At 39.8% G+C, this 27621-nt stretch overlaps 1 protein-coding gene across 3 annotated transcripts in view; it reads left to right on the forward strand.

Moving 5' to 3' along the window:
* atrnl1a (attractin-like 1a) overlaps positions 1-27621 on the forward strand; it is a 342376-nt gene that overhangs the window by 65155 nt on the left and 249600 nt on the right. For all 3 annotated transcript variants that reach the window (XM_039621670.1, XM_039621672.1, XM_039621671.1), the window contains 6 exons: positions 817-1025; positions 3749-3923; positions 4007-4094; positions 6245-6491; positions 12109-12292; positions 15221-15375. In XM_039621670.1, coding sequence (XP_039477604.1) covers positions 817-1025; positions 3749-3923; positions 4007-4094; positions 6245-6491; positions 12109-12292; positions 15221-15375 — 1058 coding nt within the window. The remainder of the gene's footprint in view (positions 1-816; positions 1026-3748; positions 3924-4006; positions 4095-6244; positions 6492-12108; positions 12293-15220; positions 15376-27621) is intronic.

Consider the following 27621-nt stretch of genomic DNA (forward strand, 5'->3'; position numbering starts at 1 on the left):
TCCTAAATGAGCTTGTTTGGGTTGGATGAAATTAGCAGTTTTGTGATAAAGCTATGGGTGAGACCATGCAGGGCTTAGTGATTAATACAATTTTTAAATGAACTACATATTTAACCAGGAGCCAGTGAAGGGCGGAAGGAATCGAAGTGATGTGTGGTCATCAGCTAGTTTTTGTTATGTTGAAGATTGAGTAGTAGTAGCACAAAAGTTATTGGCTGATAGTCCAGTCCTGAGTTTTGCCAAGTTTTTTTTTTTTGTTTTTTTTTGTTTTTTTAGCTGGAAGAAGCAAAACTGGATTAGCTTGAAATTAGAAATTCAAAGAACGGATCAAAAATGACAGCAGGATTCCTGATAAAAGAATCAAGAAGATTTGATTGTCTTGCATCTTTAATGAGACAAGAACCTCAGTTTTTACCGGGATTGATAACGAGGAAATTGGAAGACTTTTAGATAGTAATGCTGTTGAAATATTCACTGAAGTTAGTGACGGTGTTGATGGTGTTGGCCATATCTGCTGAACAGGCGTCCCAGCAGATATTGAACATGAATCCACTCTAAAGCAAATAATACACACATCTAAAATATAAATGTAGAAAATAGCAACTTTGGTTATCAGTAAATTTTACTATAAGTATATAAGTAGGTGACTGCAGTCGCCTCAGTTAATGTTTCATGAGGCATGCACAATATCTCAAGGCCGCGTGCTCATCTAAAAATAATATCTGGCCCGTCACAGTCAAGTATTCTCCTTTGCTCATGGCTCTCCATAACCTTGAAGATGTTGTTTGACTTTCTGGCTAATTGTGTCTCCCGCAGGATAAACTCTTGTCCCAACAACTGTTCGGGCCACGGCAGATGCAGCACGGCGAACTCGGTCGCAGGACGTGTGTACTGCGAGTGTGAGGAGTACTGGAAGGGGGACGCATGTGACATCCCTTACTGCAGAGACAACTGTGGCAGCCCAGATCATGGCTACTGTGACCTGACCGGGGAGAAGCTGTGTGTCTGCAACGACAGCTGGCAAGGTAAGAAAACGGAAGACTGAATTTTATTAGGAAATTTAAAACTTAGTATAGTGATACATAGTAAATGAGGATTTTATTGGGGGAAACTTGGCTTCATGTGGTGCAGCCAGGATGGCAAAACAGGGCACTTTGGCTTGGTGCTACTGTAATGGGCTTCCTGCAGGGAAGACAGGAGTGGAGTGCAGGCGAGATAACAGAGAGGAAAAGGATAGGGATAGTTTAAAGTGCTATATCTGAACTTTCAGGACCTTATTTATTAATTCATGAAGTGTTCACAAACACAGTAAGCACTGATCCAGTAAGCATTTTATACACTGTCTACAACTGTAGTTTAAAATGGGGCAAAAATGATTCTAAGATATGACACCATGTGTTTAGAGATGCTTCTTATTGGATTCTAGTCATGCAAACACATTTAAAATGGTTAATTTAGTCCAGTTTCATGATGCTTTTTTAGTCATCAAATGAACAAATGAGCTCAGTGTGAGTTTTTTGCTTATGCTTTCCTTTTGGTTTTGCAGTTTTCATTATTAATATGAAAAGCAAATGAAAGCACAACAGCCAGTGTCCTCTCGGTTTATGCCTAACACAATGCTGCCTGATTCAGTATTATTTAATATCATAAAATATTATACGGGACACCCAGGGAAATTTTCCCTAGTGGCACAATATATATCTAGCTTCGTTGGTTTTTTATTTATTTTTTTATATTGCAGTCGTAAACAAATCCCTCTTGCCTCTTCACAATCAACAACTTTATTTCAAATGATGTTTTCTGACAGAGTGATTTTAGACTAATTTCCTTTTATAAGAAAAGCAGCTTTTCTTGGTGCTGTTCGCAGGGGTTTTCTCATTTGTAAAAGGCTTTTGCATTAAATGAAAGTAACTGTTAAGTCACATTCTTCAGCCAGTATTTACATCTTTTAAAGCACCGGTTACAGATTTACGTGTTTCGGTTCAGTTTTTGTAGTTAAAACATGGATAATCACGAAAATCTGACCAACTGCATGTTCATTCAAGATTCAGATCCAGTTTGATCCTAAATGTCTAACAAACATTAAGAGAATGGGTATAAGATTCACCAGACAACAAAGTCTGTTGCAGTTGGATGGTGAAGTGCTGCCCCCTCCTGGAAGCATAATGATAGCACAAGTAGAAAGGACTTGTTAACAGGAAAACCAACTTTTCCCCATAAAATGTTGCTTAAAAACAATACAATAAAAATCTCCAAGAATGAAGATTTTAAAAAATGGATGCATTTTAAAAAACAGGCAAATATCCCAAAATGTACAGTACAGTGATGAACAGCAGGCTAGGCAGCATTTACCCAGAGCTGTGTATGTCAGTTACATTTTAGTTTTTCAGAAACAAGACACCAAATTGATGAACTGATTACTAACTAATATGAGAGGTGCTACAGTAGGAACATATTGCTAAATTGCAATGATCACACACTCTGTGACTCGTTAAATAAAGACCCAGTTTAAGTACAAGAATAGGAAAAAAAAAATGTTAGAATCGTTTAATATTTAACACTTCAGTTTTGGGGATATGTATTTGAGTGTATAATTCTGCAAATATGTTGTCTATTTCAGTATTTGCTTTAAGTTTTTTAGAAACAAAGACATAAGACTAATCCCAAAATCAAAGGTGTGTGTGTGTGTGTGTGTTTTAGGAGAAAAAAAATCCTACCTGCTCACAACAATGCTTGTTGATTTATTTATTTATTTATTTATTGAGTAATGAAGTCATAATTTGCACAAGGAGATATTGGTTAAGATATTTTTTGGTGTTTTGACAGCCACAAAAGTATCATCTCTGAAATTACCTAAGTCTAAGTTTTTTGCATTAATGGAAAGAGCATGTTCTACAATTTGTCCTTCATTCCCCTCTTCCCTCTACCCCCCGCAGAATGAAAAGTGCTGAATGCGTCTGTGATCGAGTGCTTTTCATTTATCTCGTTTTCTCACGTCTTGCTTTAATCAGACTCACCTGCAATGTCAGAAAACCCTCATTTAATCTGTAAAGATGTGCTTTTATTCTCGACTGCCGTCTGAATAAGCTCTGCTTTGTGGTGTGTCAGCTTTCTCACTTTGAGTTAAAATATTTTAATGTTTCACAAAATAATGGGGAAACATGAATAAAATCATTTAAAATAAAAAGGGTTTTTTGAATTATATAAATAATTAGAAGCAAAACTGTTCACTGCAGGAAACACGATAAATTACTGAAACTAAAGAAGGCAAAACGGTGACGATGGGTAGAAGGGTTCAAGGAAGGAGCAAGAAAAAGGTAAAGAAAAGGTCTGAGTATAAGCTTTAGAAAACAATGGACAGATGCAGTGAATAAAAACATGTGTATTTTAATAAAGTATATTGTAGAAGTGCTCTTGTTTTTTTTTTCTTTTTTAAAAGATATCTGAGGTAGCTCATCATCTGCTCATAAATGAGCTCGAGTTTGTGTGTTTGGTGCCTATTCATAGAACAGCCACTAGGTGGCACCAAAGTAAAAATAAATAAATAAATAAATGGACTGGCAACCTGTTAAGGGTGTTCATAGGCTACAATTCCCCCATGACCCTGGACTGGATAAGCACAATAGGATTTATAGATTGATATTTTCAGAAAACTAAATTCATTTGCCCTTTACTACCTGTAAAATAAATTTTGGACACAATGTATGTATGAATTCCTAAAAGTGAAACGTCCTTTTGCCTCTATCAGGTCCAGACTGCTCTCTTTCCGTTCCCTCCACCGAGGCTTTCTGGGTGCTGCCCAGCATTAAACCATCTGCTCAGTCTCTGGGTCGAGCGTCCCACCGGGCTCTGGTGCATTCTGGGTTGATGTGGGTGGTGGGAGGTTACTCCTTCAACTACTCCAACTACCACATGGTTCTCAAGTAAGACGCATCCATCTGACTTAGTCGACTGTGATTGTCTTTGAGCTTTTGCACTTTTTCCCACTCTTTCCCTTTGTTTAAAGCTACAACCTAGAGACCAGCACGTGGGATGTGGTGCCTGTCAGCAGCGGTCCTCTCTACAGATACGGACACTCACTGGCTCTGCATCAGGTAATCCTGCTTGAGTTTTATATTTCACCAATGCTAAAAACAAGAAGCGGTATCATGTTTTTGGTACTACTCCACAGCAGTGAAAATGCAGACTATAATCAGAAGGTTTTAGCATTTATTCTGGATTCTTAGCTTCGTATGCTGCCTGCCTCAGTTTTGTACCATCTGTGCACAGCTTCCTCATGTGCTTACCAGACAGTGTTGAATCATTATATTTTACTATTGTTGTAATAGAGTAGTGCAGTCAATTAACAGACTTCCTCTGTACAGATGTTCAAATTAAAGAATTAACTGACTGCCTTGAATGTGTGCTTCTCTTTCTTCATTTTGATAAATATTAAATAAGTCTGCTTTGACACTGTATAGATCATTTATGGGGGAAAAAACCCAGACAACAAACTGATTAGATGGGTATGTGTTGCAGTCCATGTCTAGAAACAGCTCTTGCTCTCTGAAGTTATATGGGGTCATTTCACAAGACTGAGGCGTTTCTAGGAGACTGGCCCATAATTCAGCTTACCTATAAAGAAATGAGAACATCAGAATCATTCGTGTCTCTGCTATAGATCAATCACACGAAAGCCAGGAGCATCAAATGATGTGTCGCTGTCCAAATACTGGGGCGCTGTTGTTGTTTTTTTTTAGCGTGGAAGGAATGGTTTAATGGTGGAGGACAGGAGGGAGAATGAAGACAAACATCTCTGTCCTGCTGTGCTGAAGGTGAGATTTGATCCAGAGGAGGTCAGAGCGTCTGACTGAAGCCTGCTGATGATTTGTAGCCTGCAGTAACTCCTGGCTTGTTTACTGTACGCACAGCTTTAACTTCAAACCCACCCTGTTACTGTGAAGGTGGATGAAAGGAATCACTTTGCTCCATCGGCAGAGTTTCTTTTGAAACGTCTTTGACTTGAGGACAAAGCAGACGTGCCTTTGTTTTTTTCATGAGACACTCTGAGTCTTCACCTCTCACCCTTTAGTTTCACACTGATATTTTTGGGTACTCACTATTTTGGGTGATTATGTTCGGCAGATGGGAATCACACGATGGCTGATGGTTGCATGGCAAGGTGTAAGGCTGCAAAAAAGGAGAACATCTAACACAGTTTTTTTCTTCAGTTTACAGCTATTATAATTAATATATTCATATTTACAGTTACTGACTAAATATTTACTGTGCCAAAGGTGTTTGTCAGCATAAAATGCATTAATAGCTGTGCTTGAAAGGTTTGCAGCAACTAAGTGCTGCTGCAGCAGCACCTGCAAAGACAAGTGATTTAATTAGCTGATGCTAACAGACGCCATATTAGAACCACCTGGCTAATGTTATCAAGTTCCTCCTTATGCCTCTAAACTCTGATCTTTAAAGGAGCTGTGGTGTTTTTTATGTTTTATGGCACCAGAAGTGTGCAGCAGGGCCCTTATTTTAGCTTGTATTGATACTATCAGGGTGTAGCATGTACACTAATCAGGCAATCAACCAGAGACATGATGATGGGCAGCCAAGACTCATTAATGCATGTGGGGACTGAAGGCTGGCCTGTGTTGTCTGATCTGACAGATGAGTTGAACATGCTGGACGAACAAGTCCAATCCAAAGAGGTCCCACTTTGCAACTTCCATGATTTAAGGATCTGTTGCTAACATCTTGGTGCCAGATACCACAAGACACCTGCAGGGGTCCAGTGGAGTCCTTGCCTTGATGGGTCAGGGCTGTTTTGGCAGCTAAAAGGGGGACCAACACAGTATTAGGCAGGTGGTCATGATGTTATGCCTGATTGTTGTGCATCCCTGAAGATCACGCAGCAAAAAGGTGAAGCAAGATGATCAGTTTTATTCAGGTCACTAGTTTACTGCAATGCCCACGAAGTGGTCAAAGATCAGTAATGATTTTAAAAACATATTTAATGAATCAGTATCTGGATGTCTTGTCTTTGTTGAGATCAGTGCTGTCTTTTGCTGCAGAAGACATTTCCCATTAATGAAGATGATGAAGAATTCTGAAGTCTTATTACTATCAGCTGAGGGGCCCATCAGAAGGTCTGCTGACTGCTCAGATGTGATTAGATATTAGAGCTCAGGCGAGACTTCATAATACTTGCACAAACATCACGTCACTCTAAAACTAAATCTGCCTTGTTTCCCTTGTGTAGGATGACATCTACTTGTTTGGCGGGAAGTTGGAAGCAGGCCCTGCTAATGTGACAGATGAGATGTGGGTGTTCAACATCCCCAGGCGTACCTGGTCGTTACGGAAACCAGTCCCGCCACCTCCTTATGCCCTGGAGGGACACACGGCACATGTGGTGGAGCTGGCCAATGGCGAGCCAGTGATGCTTATCATTTTCGGCTACTCACCAATCTACAGCTACATCAATAAAGTGCAAGAGTACAATATCAGTAAGTGTGCCTGCTAAACAATGTGCAAAAATATCATCTTCCTTTAGAGACTTTTCAGTTGTAAATGGTAAATGTGGACAAAGTTTTAAACAGTGACAAAAGCTTAGGCTTCTGACTGCTCCGAACTCTCATATACCAATAGCTTATGTGAGGAGGGGATTCTGCACTTATGGAAGCCAGAGGAGGGGCACCCAATCAGTAGAAAGGCTTATGGGAAAAAAGACTGACTGATGACTGGAGCTAAAGTGTCTTGTTTCAGAAAAAGTAAAGATACAGGAAATAGTCAGTATTTTTTTAACTGCAAAAAATCTAGTGAACCTATGTTACTGCAAATCTATTAAGAAGTCTAATAATAATAATAATAATAATAATAATAATAATAAGAATAATGGATTGGATTTCATATAGCGCTTTTCAAGGCACCCAAAGCGCTTTACAATGCCATTATTCATTCACTGTCACATTCACACACCGGTGGAGGCAAGCTACAGTTGTAGCCACAGCTGCCCTGGGGCAGACTGACAGAGGCGAGGCTGCCATATCGCACCATCGGCCCCTCTGGCCAACACCAGTAGGCGGTAGGGTAAAGTGTCTTGCCCAAGGACTAATGTCTTGAATTCAATAGTTGTCGGTAAGGATACTTCCACTTGCCCTTGAAGTGGGCAGTTTTAAAAGCACTACAGGTTGTGTGAATTCTGTGAATTAAGAGAAGATGAGAATGTGTTGAATTTTTTCCTTTGTCGTTATAGTGATAAGTTAAAAAGGCATTTAAGTAAAGTCTAGGTTTAATTAAATGTCCTTTAACGATTCGGAAATGTTTGTGGCACATTGGTGATAACAGCATGAAATGGCTGCTTTAATAACGCTGGTGTTTATAGGTTAGCAGTCTTTGCTTGAAAGTTATGCTGCTACCCTGGCTTTGCTTTCTGGGTATGTAATGCTTTGTTGCAATCCATCTGGGCCGGGCATGTTGTTTTATGCATGGCACAACAATAAAATCCAATAAATGAAGCCAGAATAAGAATACAGTATGGAGCTGAAAAATGAGTAAAATGCATCCATATTCATATTCTTGTGAATGGAGTGGGCTGCAATTGGCATTTGTTTGCAGTTTGACATTGCTTTTGTACAATTTTTGTACTGTACAGTATACATGCTGTTGTAGTACATAGTGGAGTATGATGTAATTACCACACAAGAGTCAGATATGTGATAAACAGCCTTGTGTTTCATTTCAGTTTGTTTTGAACACAATCGGTGCCTGAAGACTAAAATGACTGGAGAAAAACATCAAGCCAGACTATCTAAAAACTGAGAAGTACAACACGCACAGGCCCTGAAACCACTTAGTCTCAGCTTCTTCTTTCCTCTTGCAGATGTTCTTCAGGTGAACCTCAGATTGATGCCTGCAACACTCTTTCTGTGCACTTCACTTTAAAGAAACTAAAATCTTTGCGTCTGTGAGCTATACCTCCCGAAGTTTCTCTGGTTTAAAATTTAAAAAGCGGACTAGACTAGAAGACTTTTCTTGAACAGTGCTTGCAGTTTTGCACAGTTGTGCAGTGTTAGTGCTGTTCCCTGACAGCAGGAAGGTTTTATGAGGAGTTTACTCCAACAGTCCATGTATGACAGTCTGATTACTGATTTTATATTGGCGTGATAGATGAATGTGAGCTTGCATAGTTAACTGTGTGGACTAAAGCCACACCGTAACCCTGGTTGGCTGAGGGCCTGAGGAAATAGGTAGATGGTTCTAGTTTTTCAGGTTGAAAAAGTCTCCTCTAAAGCAAGTTCACTGCCATAGTTTTGTCTGTGTAGCATCTCTTTGAGATGCTTTTAAAATAATGTTGATATTGCAATTATCATTAGAGTATATCTGACTCCAAGCCAGGCCTCACTGTTATGTCTTTATGGCTGTAGATGGGAGTATTGTAGTGTTGTAGACCAGCTGATGGCGCTAGAACCAAATGTTTGAATAATTCTGGAGAGTAAAACACACACGCACACACAGACTGAAAAGCAGAGGTGTGTGCAGCTACACAATCTTTACACACACCAGTGCACAGAGCGTGGTCATTAAGAAGAGGTGGCACCTAGGCTGGATTGTCTGGGAGAAGACAATGATTAATGAATCTGCTGCATTCCCTCACTCTCGTACCTCCTTGTCATCTTGATTTTTTTTCTTTTTCTCCCCCTCTACCATCCCTCCTTCTGCACTCTTTCATCCGCTGCTCACATGCTTTCTTTCTTTTTTAAATCTCCCTCTGTATTTTTCTTTTCATCTGCCTGCCTCAGCTTCTGACCTCATCTCTTTCCCCTCCGTCCACATCACTGTGTGCTCCTCTGCCTCACCTTCTTCCTTCCTTATCTCCACTCAAATGTCTATCACTTTCATCTTCACCCACCTCCATCGATTCCCTCCTTCCTCTTTCTCTGACAGTGTCACAACGTAAGTCTGCACTGAGCATCATTAGGCTTCAGAAGGAGCAAGAAGGAGTCAGTGCAATGTGGAAATGAACAGAGGGGGAGTCGAAGCGAAGTGTAAAATATGAGGTAAAAGGATTTAATGACCACTCGGAGAAGCAGGTTCACAGCAATTAGCTGCGAGAGATGTGATAAGAGTTGACCTTCTCCTTTCTTGTCGTCACTTCAGTGCTGCCTTTCCTCCTACCCCTGTTTCTCTTGTTCTTTCATGCTATTTTTTTTTCACTCCAGGTGTGTGGTTGGCTGTCACAGACTTTCTTTTCTCCTGTCATTTTTCTTTTCTCAATTGAATACAGTTCAGTGAAGCTTTTTTGGGGGCAAAATGCTGCCATTAGCAAAGAGAAATCACATTGACAGGCCACTGAATCATTTCAAGACTGATGTCAATATTAATATATAAGACGAGAAACTCTGGTCTAAAAGATGAAACAAACTTTCAGTGTCCCTGCTAAGCTATCAGTTTTTTCCTCTGTTTTCTCTAAATATACTTCCTTACTTCCTTATTTGTTTTGTTTTTTATGTATTTTTGTTTTGTTTAATATTTATAAAATATACAACAAAAATGTAGCAATTTTTTTCTTCTGGCTGCTCCCATCAGGACCTTATCTCTAGCATCCATTCTGTCTCACCAACTCTTAGCATGTCCTTCTTCACTACAATTATTAATTTTCTTTGTTGTCTTCCTGGCAACTCAATATTCAAAATCCTTTTTCCAATATATTCACCATTCCTCCTCTCTGCACATCTGCCTTCATGACCTCTGGTCCTTGCAGCTTCACTGTTACGTCTGTCTACCTCTCATACACATGCATTCTGTCTTGCTTCTACGTACCTTCAATCCTCTTCTCTCAAGTGCATGCCTTTACCTCTGCGGACTCTCTTGTGCCTGCTCCCTACAGATCATTTGCAAACATCATAGTCCACAGAGACGCCTGCCTGACCTCATCTGTCAATCTGTCCATCACCACTGCAAACAAGAAAGGGCTCAAAGCACTGATGTAATCCCACCCCCATTTGAACCCATCTGTCACTCTAACTGCACACCTCACCACTGTCTCACTGTGCTCATACATGTCCTACACCACCCTCACGTACATCAATGCTTTCTCTAGATCCACAAAGACACAGTGCAATTCCTCTTCTATACTTCCCCATCAACACTTGCAAAACAAACAACACGTATAGTATGAAAACATGCTATTGCTGACTGATCATCCCCTCTCTTCTTAAGCTAGTTTTAGCATCATTCTCACATTTTCATGGGATTGCTCATTATTCCTTCTGTAGTAACCACAGCTCTGCACATCACCCTTGTGTTTAAAAATTTGTACCTCCTTCTCCATTCCTCAGGCTTCCTCTCACTCTCCAAACCTTTGTAAACAATCTGGTAAAAAAAAAAAGTCCACTGCCCTTTCTTTTGGACAGCTCCATGTCTTTGGTGTGTCATGAGGACCAACCACCTCTCTGCTCTTCATAGCTGCTTCCCCTGTCTGTCCTCCCCTCTTTCTCCTTTTCTTTCTTCATGAACTCCTCAAAGTACTCCTTCCATCCTCTCAGCACACTCTCTCTACTCAATAGCACATTTATACTTCTGTTCTTAATCATCCTAACCTGCTGCACATGCTTTCCAGCTCACGTTTGAAAATGATTAGCATGAATGTGTCTTACCTTAGCTGTCTGGCTTCCACCAGGATAAAACTGTCATGTGCAGTGTTGATGGGCGATGATTTAAAAAAAAAAAAAATGCCTTCATAGATTATTCCAAGTTGCATCTAACTGCAAAGTGCTCTCTTTAACTTTGCTCAGTTTCACTTAAGCAGCATTGATCTTTTCACAGGTAATTCTCATATATAATGTTTTCACTTCAGTTTTTGATCGACTGCAGCATATTTTCAAGGGGGTTATATGCTGTAAGAGGCCAGGCCAGGAAAAACTCCTTCATAGTTTGCTGTGTTGCATCCTCAGTTACTTTGACACAGAGGCATCTGCTGTGATGCTTACACCTCTGATGAAGTCTCACAAGTGTTAGCTTTAGTTTGATACCACACACTTTGTAATCGCAGAGAAATAGTCGATTCACTTTGGGCATGTGCTTTTCAAGCAGAACCTCAGAAGAACTTAAAAGGTTAATCATTTAAAAAAAAAAAAGATTTGGGGTGCGTGGCCATCTGGTGTAACCTGATGGGATGAGGAAAGCAAAGACTGAAAAAAAAAAAAAGGCATAAACAGACAGACAACAAACAATATAACAATAAACAGAGGGCATGTTGGTGGGCTGGTAACCGCTGACCGGAACATTCAGCTCTGGAGCCAGAGATGCCTGCAGGAAGGTACAGAGAGGGCAAAGCATGATCTATGACACGAAAAAGGCACAAAGTTAGTGACATGAAACATTGCATGGAGCGTAAAAATGAGGCATTTATTTTCTGTTGGCCTCCAAATACCTCAGAACTTTGAAACAAATTTAGCTTTGGTGTAACGAGCATCCACAAAACCAAATAGATCTGCTTTTTCTGAATTATATTTTATTGCTCTCGCTGTCTTGTTGCTATGTAGGAATGCAGTTATTATGATTTATGATTTGTAATCTTGAAATGCTTTCATTTTAATTTTTGAACAAAGTTTGTGGAGTGTTCAGATTTGTATTTTTTTGAAATCTTCATTCTCAGATTTTGAAAGAAGAATCGTGAGCAGTTTCAGTCTAAATGCACTCTGTCCTCCCTTTTCTGTCTCTATTTTCGATACTACGCTCGGTCTCAGAAATTCTTCTTAGGCTTTGTTTATTTACTTCCTTTTATTTATTGGGGTTTGTCTGATGACGTAACCCCTGCCCATTTTTAAAATCATTTTCTATGCACCTGAATTAATCTCCCCTCTTTGAAAGGCCGTTTTTAAACTGAAGAAACTGTAACTTTCTGTGGCCTCTCTCACTGTTTGGCTCGCTCTCTTCTCTCCTCTCGTTGCTTTATATCACCTGTGGAATAAAAAGTGCTTTGCTTTTTGGCAAGCACAGTGAAAAGCCAAACTTGCCAAAGCATAAAAAAACATTTTAAGTGATCAACTTTGATCTTTCCACAGGGGTGCACTCCATTAATCAGCCCCCCTCTCTCCCCCCTCCCTGTTTGTGTCTCAGGGTCTAACTCGTGGCAGGTTGTGTCTTCCGGAGGTGCAGTGGTCCAGGGAGGTTACGGTCACAGCAGCGTGTATGATGAAGCCAGTGGCTGTGTGTTTGTCCACGGGGGATACAAGGCACTAAATAACAACAAATATGGCCTGGTGGACCACATGTACCGCTACCACGTCCACACAAGAACATGGTGAGAGCAGAGAACAGTACTATGGATTTTTTAAAATTGCAAACATTTCTTTTTCATGCTAAATGGATATGATTTCTTCAGCATTAAAAAAAATGAAATTTACTTTGATGGCTATACGGAGGTTTGACCAATCCCATCATGCGCTAGGTGAGTGGTTCTCTAATTGGGGTGCAGGGACTACATAATGCCTACGACTGAATTACATCAATAACACAAGTGGAATGAGTCCATTACTCTTTCCCTCATTATCTTTTGGCCATGGCACACCATGCACTCCATGCACTTTGTCATGAAATCACTCACTTCTGTGAGTTTGCAGCAAGGTTCCTGCTGCTACATGGCTTGGCTCAGCTTAATAGCCAGCTAACTAGCTGGTGAGTGTTTAGAAATATGTGAAATATACCCAAGCTATCAAAAGTAGTGTTTATATTATGTTGGAGTCTTAAGAAAATGTCCTCACTGGCTGCAGAAAAGGTCAACTCTTAGTTTAGATCATAGGGACGGTGCATCCTGGACAGGCTCACAGAACCGGCATAAATATTCAAACATGTTTTAAAGTCAATTGAAATCCAGCAAATCACAGCTCAAACATCACTGTAAACATTTTTATCGTGTTTTGATTCAGATGCAATTTACCAAAAGTAGATGTTGATCAGCTCGTGTCCCTGGCCTGTTCACGTACTGCAGTTTTAAAGCTGCAGGTGTTTCCATTAAAATTTTCTTCTTTACATTACAGATAATAATTTTGTTCTTTTTAACCCTGCTACATTTCCTGACAGCTGATGTCATTAGTCACTCTGAGATGATTAAAACATTACTTCCACCCTGTTGCCTTTTAGACATTATTCATGCATTCTTGCAGCCTTTAGAGAACTTGCATGAAAGAGAGAATTTCATAACAGAAATTTATGCAAAATCATAATGTGCCAGAAACAAGAATATCCCTTGAGGAACAGTTCTTCACAATGGGTGTATTTACCTTTGATATTTTCCTATTTACCTTTGTTAAACGTTGAGGCTGAAATCATTGAATTTAATAACTTTGTTACACAGACCAAGATAAATTTGTGAATGCAACAGTGGTGCAATTCCAAATAAGCCTGCTATTATATATTATAGATATTGTGCTGTTTACTTCAGTTTAATGAAGAAATGTTTCACCATATAATAAAAAACATGTTTAATAAGAGTTCTTAATAATAGTAGTGAAAATATGATAATTTATTGTAGCCTCGTGTCTTAGAAAATAAAAAGTCTGCACAAAAGCTGACTTAATAACCAGTTAATGTGATAATATTAATAGTTCTGTGTAATCACTTTAAATATACACAAACTCTCTCTGAGGAAGGAAAATCACCAAGTTCCTGTCAGGAAGAGGAGACGGGAGTGAGAATGCAAGGATCTGCCAGGAGCTTTGACCTCAGATGAACTCTGACAGATGGATTGGTGAAAGTGGATGCTGGGCTCTTAACATCTTTTAATATACATGTGCACAGTGGACACACAAGTATGCATATATTAACAAATGCTCACATGTGCATGCAATCTCTCTGTGCCTCTCACTTTCCAGCTGGAATGTGTTGTTGGAGTCAAGTGTCACTTGAGCTCTTGGACTGATGAAATTCCCAGACTGACACATCCCTGGGTGTTCCAGTGATTTATACTTCTCCCTACCAATGTAAAGATCATCTGGCCTCTGTCAGTGTAAAGCTTCTGACAGGCATCCCACAGCATGACAATCTTTTTTACATGACATCTATATGTTAGTGGTTTCCAACTGATTTGTAGCCATTAAATTTGTCACATATACTGGCCAGTTTAACGCCTATTCCAAACTGTTGCACGACAGCACATTTTGCTCCTGTATAGCTCTACAGTAGCTTTTTTCCCAGCTTTTCTTGTGTTCGCTCCCTGTAGATGGCTGCTCTACAGGTAACCCAGGATTTGCTCAAACCTGGAGAACTGCCTTCTCCTATTTTTCACCCTGGTCAATTGAATAACTTTGAAAATGCACTAAAGCTTGATGATTTTTGCATCCCTGGGAGTGTTCAAGGCTCTAAAAAATATCCTAAGAGTTTGGTAGATATTCCAAAACCTAGTCTCTGGTTTCGTGTTTATTATTCTGTGCTTTATTGTTGGCTTTTTCTATATTCATTATGCTTGATTTTACATTTTTATAACCTTGTAATGTTGTGGACTCCTAGTCAGCTCTCCTTTCTTAGAAAAAAAAGTTTGTCAATAAATGTAAATATATAATGTGACCTTATTTGGATTTGTTAAATTACACATGTATTTTTTGATAAAAATCTTTTTAATATCAAGCTATTTTAAACTTTAAGAAGCTGTAAAAGTGGCCAGTTTTGTAGTTTGTTGTCAATATTTTAAAATCAGTAAATATGACTTTCATTCCAGGTCGCGGTTTCGATAACATATTTAAAGTATGTTCTGAGTACTCGTAGCCTTTTCACAACAGAGACGGCGCTGCTCCAACATATAAAAGTCTCACATGAAGTAGTGTGTCTAGTTTCAGTATGAGAAAATTTTAATCAGTGAAGGGAGGGCAGACATACAAAATCAGGATTGCTGCAGTAAATTAAGCCACAGATAGTCACTGCAGTTGTTCTCTACTTTACAACCTTTGACCTCAGAGAGACCGGACACCACAGACTGAGACCTCCTACAATGTCAGGGGTGTGTGTGTGTGTGTGTGTGTGTGTGGTGCTCCTGTGAAAGAACAGTTGGTATGAAGGGCAGTCACCACAGGCCAGGTCACAACCTGAGACAGACGCCATCAGTTGCAGTACATGCCTCTATGGACACACATGTCACGCAGACACACGCATACCTGACAAATTGTTGCTTTCCTGTTGTGCCTCACATTGCTGATTAACATTCTGTGTGTGTGTGTCTGTGTGTGTGTTCACGCAGGTTAATCCTCAAGGAGAGTGGTTTGGCACGGTACCTCCACTCGGCGGTGCTGCTGAGCGGCACAATGCTGGTTTTCGGGGGAAACACTCACAATGACACATCTCTGAGCAACGGAGCGAAGTGTTTCTCTGCAGACTTTCTGACTTATGATATTGGTAAGAACAAGTTGCATATAAACAGACACTTTCACATGGGTGGATGCTAGATTTTGAAGCAAATGTTGGTGTGAACACCAGTTTTCTTGTGCACAGCTATTAAAGGTCGGCCACTTGGCAGGTAGGTTGTTCCAGCTGAACACCTCTCCAGTTCTTATGTGGATTTAGTCATGCCAGGGTCTTTTGTATCTTCATGTAATCCAAAACTGACTTAATAATGTTAAGATAAGGCGTCTGTGGGTATATTTCACTCTCTCTTCTCACAGGCAGATAAGACAGTGAGATATAGTTTTTGCTGCACTCCTTGTTTTTGAGTTAATTTGTGGTAAATTATATGCCTGCCTGATGGTATTAGTTATTATTGATTAATAACTGGAACATCTAAAGGTGCTTTCATTTATTTTATTCTTCCTCCAAGGCTGGAAAATGGGTCCTTTCATTGAGTGATCTGGATGGAATTCACTGAATGTCTTTTCAGATAATTTCCTATTTTCTGTTAATTTGATATAATACTATTTGGAACCAAAACATTCAGTTTCTACGGTAAACTGTATACAAAGGGTGGCTCTAGCATCTGAGTCTCAAAAGTGAAGCTAATGCAGAAGTAAACGATCATTGTTTTCCCCACTACCAGCAGGGTTCGACTCCTCTGGTTTCAAAAAAATTGACATGTTTATTTTGTAAATTATGGTCCTGTTGTGAGTAAAGCAGAAAGCAGTGTATGCTTTAATGTAGAGCTCTGCCAAGCAACAAGTGTGCAGTGTGTCTGGTTTCAGAGCTGATCTTTGTATATTTAAAAAATTAAGTTGATGACAGCCAAAATATTCAAGTCAGAGTTAAAAAAAAAAAAAACAAGCTTCAAAATCACCACCGGGTGACAACGTGGTGTTAATTACATTTTATTTTGAATCGCTTTCACTCTTTGGGGTTTTCTCTTTGATTTTTTTTTTCTTTTGTCCTTCCACTTCCATCTGTTACTGTTAAAAGGCGAGATTTGCCTCGTGCCTACTTTTCTACATAGAAAATTTCCTGCTGCTTCTAACAATGACTTGTAGTTGACTAAAAGGGATGCTTTAACCCCACATCTGCACTCTGGGTGCTCCTGCTTGCAAGGAAAACATGTTTTTAAATTACGTTCTATATCTTATGCACGATAAGTCTTGGTTTGCTCTCAGTTCTGAAGTATTATATGCATTCTATATATTTATATTCTGCATTCACAGGTGATATTATCTGCAGTGCAGTTCCATACACTAGCCACTCATAAGCATAATATTCAACTCATACTGACCATCAAGCTTTATGTAGTATTCATTTGTTCTTATTAGTCATTTAGAGTGCTTTCTTCTAAAAAGAAACATGCATATGGTATTTGGAAGCGATTTCCTGGTGTGAATCCAATTTGTGCAGCAACAGCATGTTGAATTGCCCTTAATAGTACATAGAGGAAGCTGCAACGTTACTGCGCTGTGACAGAGCCAAAAACAAGCTAAAAATATTCTTGCAGCCAGAAGAGACAGTAAGAAAGAAACCAGGACTGTGTTAGGTTGCAGACACTGCAGTATAGGTATGGAGTATTGATGATTAAGGATCCCATTACAGGCTAACCAGTTACACCATCAACCAGATGGTATGGGAACATTAACGGCCCTTGACAGGAATAGAGAGAGAAAACAATGAAAGGGGTGTCAGGTGAGGAAGATTTAGATTAGTTCTGCTCTTCACAGGAGGAAGCAGTATGCAGCAGATAGATTAACAGAAAGAAGGAGGAAAAGATAAATATGCACAAATATTTATGTAAAAGATCCTGAAAAAATAGAGTGAAAGTGAAACATGAACAGGAAAAGGCAGCATGTTGGCAATAGTGGCTCTTTAACTGTATATTAAGGCTGCAGGTAAGGTCAGCAATGCTTGCCAGTGTCTGTTAGTGGTTACTGCAAAAAAAGTCATTCAGAATCATCGTCTGTCAGTTTTTATACTGATCAGTGTTTCTTTGACTGTGTGATCAGGCGTGTGAGACATTCATGGCATAGAGCCTCGGTGTGGCGGTTCACCTGGTGCTAATGGTGAGAGGCAATGGAGACCCTTTGTTTATTTATTTAATAATATTATAATAATATTCTACTTTTTAGGTTTTATTATATTCTTGAGGTGAGGAATATATAAAATTTCCACTCATCCAACAGATGTCAGTGCAGTATGTTGGGATGTTTTTGGAAATAAATATAAAAAATAAATATAAAAGCTCAGAACAAAAGGAGCAGAGCCTTAAAACATCTAAATGGAAATCATGTGGGGATTATACTTGGGGAAAAATATAATGTAGAAGAAAGTTAATATTTTTAAATATTGTTTATTAGAATGGTTATTTTCTATGTTCACTGACTGCCAAGAATTGAGAGAACAATTTTATTGAAGCAGCAATTATTGATTGATTGTACAGGTATCACTTTGTGAAATGAGCAAGTTTTCATATCAGGGAAAATCAAACATGCTAATGCTTACCTAGCCTTTTTGAAAGGGTAGTGTTAGGGTCAGGAGCTTTCAAAAGACTATAATAAACCTGATCAGCAAGCCTGAAACAGGCTTCCTGAAACAGTCAGGAGCTTGTTATCTCAGAAAGTTGGAAGCCACATCCACATCACAAATATTAAATGTAATCAGATTACTTTTAGTCAGATTTTTTTTCTTTTTTTTTTTTTTGCATACACCCGGCACTAGACGTGACCAATTATTCATATTTCCCCAACTTTATATAGGTGTTGTTGGTTCTCTGTCTGTTTCAGGCTTGCTGATCAGGTTTATTATAGTCTTTTGAAACCTGTCAAGTGATGTCATAACCTGTTGTATTGTCACTTTAACTAAAACTTTAGTTTTATCCAGAAATCTCAAACACTGCTTCGATAGCAACTTCTCAAACTAACATCCACTAAGAAGTTTTTTTTTAGAGTGGTTTCAGCCATGACAGAAGGTCTGGCTATAATGCTAATGTGCTCAGCTATTCCGTGTTTGTTGAGTTGTAGTTGAAAGCTGCAAGTATTTTCTTTTAAATAAAAAAAAAAAATGGGCTCAAAAATGCTTTTTCGTCCTTGGAAATATCAGCCCACTGTCCAAATCTGTCGTCCTTCCCACTCTCCCTTTCATATTTCTCGTCACTCCTGTAAATTACAGACAACAGGAAAAAAACGACTGCTGATATTATTGAGATAGAGTAGCAGGTGTGAGGAGGGTGATGAAATAAAGGAGAATAGTGCTAAAGAAGGAGAGAGGGACATACACGGAGTGGAAGAGAAATAAAGAGTAAATGAAGTAGGGATTTAGGGAGGGGAATGGAAGCACTGCGGACTTGTGAAAGAGAATTACCTAAAGACATTAAAGGTGTGCCAGGGTGAAGATGATGATAAGCTTGTGAACAAAAGGCAAAATAAAAGGTGATAAACAATCAGGCATGGGTTTACAGAACGTCCCCATCTTAATGAAGGTGAAAGCCAAATGGTTTCAGATACTGTTTTCGCTCCATCAATGCTTGCAATAAATGTGTAAATTTACGTGTCCCTTAACTGTGTGCAAACACCCCTGTCTTCATAAATATCATAATTTATTCATTACTGCTTTTATCACCCGCAACTTTTGTCCATTTTCAAGCTTGAGCTTACCGCAGAGGCAGATAGAAGCTGTATTATAGTTTAGGTGGGAAGATGAAAAACCAAGAGGAAAGATGATGACATGAATGATCATCAGCTGGAGAAAATATGTTGCAGTCAAATATTTATTTGTTTTTTAAATATTACTCTTGTGTGTAACTTAGCTTGTGAAATTCTGATATCTGGTTTCATACAAGGGTAACCAAATTGGGCCTTTGCACATTTTAATCTGCCCCACATGTTGGTTTAGGTTGGTATTCATTTTGTTTCGCCAAGCTGTGGTCTGCACAGTGACAGGAGCGCCATGCACATATCAACCTAAACAGACAGGCGGACCTCCACAGCACCTGCAATCTAGCAAAAGCCCCAGTGGCACAAGGCCGAGACTCCTCCATGAGAACTATGGATGAACACAGCAGTCTACTAGAGGGATGAAAGTTGTTACAAGGTGGTTTTCACTGGAGCCATTTATACCTATTGTTGACCATTTTCACCAGGACACCAGCAAGCAACTTTCAGCAATCATTCGTCAACCAGTCAAGACCAACAATAGCAATCAATGGTTAGGCTATGCATGGAAAGATTACTTTAATATTTTATGTTTATAATTACAGTTTAGTTAAAACTGCACATGTGTGCATATGTGTCCTATGTACAAATGTGACATAAAAGGCATTTTGGACATCAAGCAGTTCTGATGGGGGCCAAGAGTTTTTCCATTGTTGTCATTATATTATGCTAAGCTAACTGACTGCTTGAGCTTCCATAGTTAAAAGCTTGAGAATATATTAGCTGGCTCACTAGACTTTAATCAAAATAGAAAGCAACCAACACTATAAAATCTTTGGTTAGGTCCTCAGTGCTGTCACTAGAAAAGGGAGCTTTCAAGCTATGATTTTCTCCTAACCATAACCATGTTGTTTTGGAAACGTTGCGCAAAAAATGAAACTCGAGGCATTTATTCCACAGTTGGAAGTCCTACTGCCTCTTTAAAGGGACTATTGTTGGTGGAAGTGAAAACACATTGCCCATTATTTCTGTCCACCAAAGTGGAACAACCACCATTAAATCAGGTAATAACTGAGTTCTGGGCTCTGCCCTCCAGATTGTCTACTTGTAATATCTATGGCAGTAATAATAGTTAACAGCCATACAACAAGCTGCTAACATTCAAAACCAGTGGCTATGTTTATAACACAGACATGAAATATATGATAATTTCATAAACGCTGAACAGTTGGTTTGGTTTGAAGTCAAAAAAACAAACATCACTATCTGTGATAGGAATACTATTTAGTTAGCGGTCAGGATTGGATAATTATCTTGGCTAAATGAATAATTAGGTTAAGGTAAAGAATGATTATGTTATTGGTTCTCAGAGGCAATATAAACAGGTTTCCTGTGTCAAAAAACAACAACACTTCGACACACACTTTATTGTTCACTGGCTCTTTCTTCTGTGTGTGACAGTAGTTTTTAGTTCAATGGCAGTTTTACGGTTTTGCCCTGAATACAAACACAGGCTGCTCTGGGATTTGTTTAAACAACGAGTGCTGTTTGTTTTCTTGTGAGGACAGTCTGAAGTATACACTGTGTTACAAAAATGGACGACTTGGGGGTCATGACATTCTGAGACAGCTGCAGGCTGTTTTTCGGTGTGGCTCTCTTCTTGCACATTATAGTGGGCTCCCTTAGAGATCCCCGAGTGTTATGGACTTGGACTGCATCTTCTGCAATGAAGCCCTTTCAAAGCAAGGATGTCAAGGTTTGGCTTAGAGAACTGGGAGAGCCAAAGTGACCGCTGAGTAAGGGTTTAAATGAGTTTATGGAAAGTTCAAATAATGAAAGGACTGTGTTAAGTGAGAGCAAGACTAGATTGTTTGTGAGGAATGAGGAAGCAAAAGGAAAACTTGAGCAAAGGTGAACCAGGTGTAGGAAGCTGTAAGCCAGCGAGCACATTTAAGGAAACCAGGACCAATCAGTGCTGGAGTTTGTTTTTTTTTTTAACGTTTATTGCCAAAAATAACAAGGCAGTTCACATTAACAACATGACCTGAGACCAAATCTGCAGTATATAATGGTGAGGGTAATTCAAAAACTTAATTTAAAAGGAAAAACATATATACACATATACATATACATACATACATACCAATACCTACATACCTAAGCACAGATGTAACAATGTTAAGGCTTGAATGTCCTTTCAAGATATTTTATAATTAGTCTCCATTTTTTCTCAAAGGTTGGCACTTTTAGTTGTAGTTGAGCTGTTATCCGTTCCATCGTATAGACATGTCTAGTTTTCAGAAGCCACTGTGGGTGTTTCTGGTTTGAGCCAGTGGATTGTTATCATTTTTCTTGCAGTCATGAGGAGGAGATGTAGGAGAAAGTGCTGCTCATAGGAGAAACCATCAGGAAAGATATCCAACAAGAAGATCAGAGGATCCATTGGGAGGTTGACTGACAATATGTTTTGTATAATGTTCTTAACATCCATCCAGTACTGTTGTATGTAAACACGGTCCCAAAAGATATGCGTCTGGTCCCCCACAAACCCACACCCTTATCACAGACACTACTTTTGGATAGAAAGGTTTTCAGTGGAGTTCTGAAAATCTTAATTTAACCTTCCAGTCGAATTCCTTCCACATTTGACTACCCACCCCTCTGTGGCAGCTACAGCAGACACTCTCCCATGTGACATCATCCAAAATTATATTGAGTTCCATTTCCCATTGTTACTTTATATGATAGGTATTATCAGACATGTCAATCAGCAGTTTCTGGTAAATTAAAGACACTTGGTTTTTCAATGTACCCGACTTTTCAAGCAGTTTTATAAAATGGTTTCCAACCCGGTTGGTTCTCTTCTAATATTGTCCCAATCTTTGTGCTTTGTAATGTAGTCCCTTAACTGTAAGTATCTATAATGGTCCCCTGGGGATAAAGCATATTTAGCCCTTAACTGGGCAAAACTTTTAAGAGTATTCTTTTCAAACAGCTGATTGACTGTAATCAATCCTTTCTCCGCCCACCTCTCAAAACTCTGATCTGACAATGATGGAAGGAACTCAACATTTCCATTTATGGGAACCGCTCGAGACATGGTCAAATTCCCTTTTAACATTTTTAACACTTGGTTCCAAATCTTTACAGTGTGCTTGACCCATGGGTTAGTTATTTTAATTTTTTTCCGTGATTGTGGGTTGAGAAATGGGAGACTCCGAAATGAGATACCTAGTAATGAATACTCTTCCATAGATACCCACTGCATTTCTGGATCATGAATAATCCAGGCAGTCATTGATTTTAATTGAGCTGCCCAATAGTACATTCTGAAGTTAGGCAACTTGAGGCCCCCTTTTTCTTTTCCAGACATTAACATTTTGAGTCTGACCCTTGGTCGTTTATTCTGCCAGATAAATTTAGATGTAATGCTTTCTAATAATTTGAATGCAGACTGTGGGATCAAAATGGGTAGGTTCTGAAATAGGAATAATAGGCGTGGAAGAATATTCATCCTTATACATTCAATCCTCCCCAAAAAGTGAGTGGGAGTAGGTTCCATCTGTCCAAGTCCCCCTTAATCTCCCTGAACAAACGATCATAATTGAGTGCAAGTAACTGATTGGTTTTAGGAGTAATAATTACCCCCAAGTATCTGAAGCCCTGTTTGGAGTGTCTAAAAGATACAAGATGATCCAGCTGTGTGGGCCAGTTGCCAACAATCATTAACGCCTCAGATTTATTTGTATTTATTTTATAACCTGACACTGTACCACAATCTTCAAGGTTGCTCAGAAGGGCCGGGACAGAGGTGACCGGATTCTCTAAAAATAGCAGAATATCATCTGCGAAAAGTGACAGCTTATGTTGTGTATTGGTTTCATCTCTAATTCCTTGTATGAGAGGGTTAGATCTGATCAGTTCAGCTAACGGTTCAATACTAAGAGCAAATAAGGACGGCGATAGCACTTCACCCTGTCTAGTGCCACGGCCTAGAGAGGAAAAAGTCAGAGCAGTGCCCATTAACCCTTACCCGAGACTTGGGATTTTTATATAGTGTTTGGACCCATGAGATAAAAGTCTCATTGAAGCCCATGTGCCTGAGAGTCTGTTGCAGGAAGTCCCAATCTACCCGGTCAAAGGCCTTTTCCGCATCCAGGCTCAAGAACATTGATGAGGTGTCCCTTTCCTGTGCCATAATCTGAAGATTGAGGGCCCTTCTAACATTATTTGAACCTTGCCTGTGGGAGATAAAACCTGTTTGGTCAGGTTTCACTAGTTTTTTTATATGTTTTTGGATTCTATTTGCAATGATGGCTGTAAGAATTTTTAAATCAACGCAAAGCAGGCTGATAGGGCGATAAGACATGCATAAAGTCGGGTCCTTGCTTTCTTTGTGGATGACACTAATAATAGCTTCAGACCATGACCGGGGGGGATCACCTTTAAATAATGCGCAATTATAAACTTTGCATAACAATGGTGTTAGCTCTTTTTCAAAAAATTTGTAATACTCCCCTGGCAGGCCATCCACTCCGGGAGACTTGTTGTTTTTCAGTTTTCCAATACTGTTTTTTATTTGTTTTTCTGGATTTGTTTACTAAGATTGAACAATTTCTTAACCCGATCAATCTTTTCAATTTTATTTGGGACATTTTCTTCTTTATATAATTCCTGATAATACAGAGAAAATGCTTTTGCAACTTCCTTAGGTTGGCACACAATTTTTCCGGAGTTTGGACATTTGATTTTATGAACAACCCTACTTGATTGCTCTTTACGCAGCTGAAATGCCAGCAGTCGGCTTGCCCGATTGCCGTACTGGTAGTACTTTTGATTAGCAAAGCGTAGTTGTCCCTCCGCCTTATACGTTAGTAAATCATCCAACTTTTGCCTCTGCTCTTTCAATGAGTTCAAAGTCCCAGTATCCTTAGTTACCTGATAGACTTTTTCTAATTTCTTAATTTTGTTTTCTAGTTCTGTTTGTTCTGCTAGTCTCTCTTTTTTCAGTCGTGATGAAACTGCTATCATATTACCTCTCAAATAACTTTTGGCACTCTCCCACAAGATTGAAGGAGACACCTCATTATTATCATTGAATTGAATATATTCAGTCAGACTCTTTTGAAGTTCTTGTCGAGTTGTTTCATTATTCAAGATAGATACATTGGCTCTCCAATATTTAAAATGATTGTTTGGATTCATTCTTCATTTCAGACAAACCAGGGCGTGATCAGAGATAGTGATTGCTTCTATGCTACACTGTCTAGCCCTATAAAGGTCCGTCCTAGGCATTAAAAACATGTCTATCCTTGAATGGCTGCGATGTACATGTGAATAAAAAGTAAAATATTTTTCTTGGGGGTGCAACTGGCGCCACACATCCACTAGGCCCAGTTCCTTAATCATTGTATTTAAACTACAAGATTTTTTGGATTTGGGGCCATTGTGTGCCGGGAGTCTGTCGACAGCTGCTTTCAAAGTACAGTTGAAATCACCTCCCACCAAGATCACTCCTTCAGATTTTTCTGCTATTAATGATGCAATATTCTTGAAGAATTGTGGACAGTCCTCGTTTGGTGCATATAAGTTTAGTAAAGTAATTTTAGACCCCCCTACAGAGCCAATCACCATTACATAGCACCCCTCCCTATCCGCAAATGTTTTGTCATGGTGGAAATATGTTGACCGGCTAACAAGAATTGCAACTCCTCTTTTTCTCCCATCCTGATAAGTAGAGCTATATTGTTGTTCAACCCACTCTCTTCTCAACGTCCTATGTTCCTTTTCAGAGAGGTGAGTCTCCTGGAGCATTGCTATGGAGCACTTAAAGTTTTTCAGTTGGTTCAGTACCTTTTTCCTTTTAATTGGACTAATCAAACCCTTTACGTTATACGAGACACAAATTAGATCTTTCATATCTTAGGCTCAAATCCTGTACAGACAAAACTAAATTATTATACTCAATGAAATAGTGGTCCACAATTGGTCTCAGGCCAAGATAAACAAAAACATTTAGAATTAAACAAACAACCGGGAGGAGGCCCCGGGGCAGACCCAGGACGCGCTGGAGAGATTATATCTCTCGGCTGGCCTGGGAACGCCTTGGTGTTCCCCGGATGAGCTGGAGGAGGTGGCTGGGGAGAGGGAGGTCTGGGCTTCTCTGCTTAGGCTGCTGCCCCCGCGACCCGACTTCGGATAAAGCGGATGAGGATGGATGGATGGATGGATGGATGGATGGACAAACAAAGAACATTAAGAACATTAGCTTCCACGTACCCGACTGGATTAATAACAACTTGAGTAATCCAGTCCCCGATGTATCCTGGGCGGAGGGTGGTGACGAGTCCTGGGGGAAAAACACAATGTTCTTACTTTGTTGCTGTTGCCCGCTCGCAGAGCGGCTCATTGCGGCTATATAAGTGGGGAAGTTGGTGTCCACTTGTGTGCGCACTTTCCATCCATTGTACAAGCAAAATTTCGTTATCTTTTCCTATTTATGTCCAAGAAAAACTAAAATTAACTCGGAGGGAGTAACATCTCAGTCCTCCATAAAGAAAGTTTTCATTTCGGCAAGGGCGAGGGTCACACCTGCCCTAGTTCCCTCAGCGGACCATCGGGACCGGGCTAGCTCCGTTTCCACGCACTCCCTCTGGTCGACTCGCACTTGTATCCCCAGCTCTTGAAGCGTCGGCAGGGCTTCTGTCAAACTTGAGAACGTCTTCTCACCACCATCCTTGAACAGTCTCAGTTTTGCTGGAAACACACATTTGGCTCTGATGTTTTTCAGCTTTAATTGCTTTACCGCATCTCGTATCAGTGCCCTCCTCTTTTGCAGTTCCGGGGAAAAATCATGGTCAAAATATATCTGCGTGCCCTTATATAAGACACGCTTCTGATCCCAGGCTTGTCGTAGAATGGTCTCTTTCACAGAGAAGTCCCAGAATCTGACCACCAGTGAGCGCGGTGCTGCGTCGGGGTTCTTGGGTTTAGCAGCGAGGGCTCTGTGCGCTCGCTCTATTCCAATGTTAAGCTCAGCGGGAAGTTGAAGAGTTGATTTACACAGCTCTAGCACAAACAGCTTAACATCTCTCCCCTCACTCCCTTCTGGTACACGATAGATCCTCAAGTTGTTTCGCCTTAGTCTATTTTGCATGTCCTCGCATCGTGCAGTGAGATCCATTTCTCTATGCAACAAGTACCGGAGGGCTCGTTCATGACGCCTGGTGGAGTCTTCATTGTCGCCAATCCGTTCCTCCATCTCCGTTGTTCTATTTTCCAGCTTTGTTATATCTTCTCTCAGATTCTTAAAAGACGCCTCCAATCTCGTCAGAGCTTGCTGTATTTCCATATGCCCGTCTTTGTTATCTTTTCTTATCTTCTCCAGTTCTGCTAATATCCTCGTATTTGCATCACGAGTGCTAGCAGTAGCATTAGCATCTGCATTCGAGGACAGAGTTAGTTGCTTCAAATGCTCGCCTTTATCTTTATTTTGATCCTGTTTGCTGGATCCCTTGCCTCTCAGGGACGATGCCATGCTGGTTAGAATGGAAATTGCCGAATTTTAAAAACTGTAGTTAGGAGTAATGTATATTAATCTGGACGGAGCTCGTTCCCTATGCTGCTTGACTAGATCATGGCGTCACCGGAAGCCCCAGTACTGGGGATTTTAAATTCAACACACCCAGGATACCTTTCCATTACCCGGCTTCACTTACAGTAAAACTAGCAATCAGGCTAACCACTCACGTAAAGTTGCTTATTAACTCGATAAGTCAGGCCAGGAAAGGGCCAGTTACAAACACTGTTTAGTCTACTGGCAACAGAGCAGCATAATTTACAAAGAAAATAAAACTATAATTTTACAACAAAAATACAAAAAGGTTAAATATTACAGGTAAAAAGTGACACGGCTGCTGCACACAAAGCTACAGTTTGAGAAGAGTTTTGCATGTATGGAATTATTTGGCACTGTGTGAATGTCAGATGCTGTGTAACTTAATAGAAATATCAATTTCACAGTTCTTTCATTAAGACAAAGAGCAATCTGACACGAATACAATTCTGTATTCCGTTATATTAATATATTGTTTAGATGTGCGTAGGACAATTTTAGCCTTATTCTTTCAACTGCAGCGTCTGCAGCAATAAACAATCTGAGATCAAGTAAAGAACAAATATCAAAAGAGGTCAAACCACAAAGTGAGTTCTGAGCTGTCTGAAAGCGTCTTTTAGCCAACAGGAAAAACCAGCGAACAGTGAAGTGGCTCCTAAAAACATTTTATAGATGCTCATCAGCAAAAGACAGAGTTCAAACCTGACCCTCTGTTTACCACAGGATCCTCCAGGTGATGTAAGGAGATTGTTTTCCAGACTGGTGAGAAATGACTGGTCAACAGGTAGTGGTTATATTTATCTATTAACTACAACATAACCTGCCTTGGAGCAGGTTAGCTAGGCAGCATATGTTACTACGGTGATCTGCTCCGGTGAAAAGTAAAGCACTTTTATAACAGTGAAAACCAGAATTCAGCCCCAAATCATGCTTCTTAATAGAGTTACTGGACGTGCTTATCAATAAAACTGACAGTGT

The sequence above is a fragment of the Oreochromis aureus genome, linkage group 13, assembly GCF_013358895.1.
Source record: "Oreochromis aureus strain Israel breed Guangdong linkage group 13, ZZ_aureus, whole genome shotgun sequence".
Taxonomy (NCBI): domain Eukaryota; kingdom Metazoa; phylum Chordata; class Actinopteri; order Cichliformes; family Cichlidae; genus Oreochromis; species Oreochromis aureus.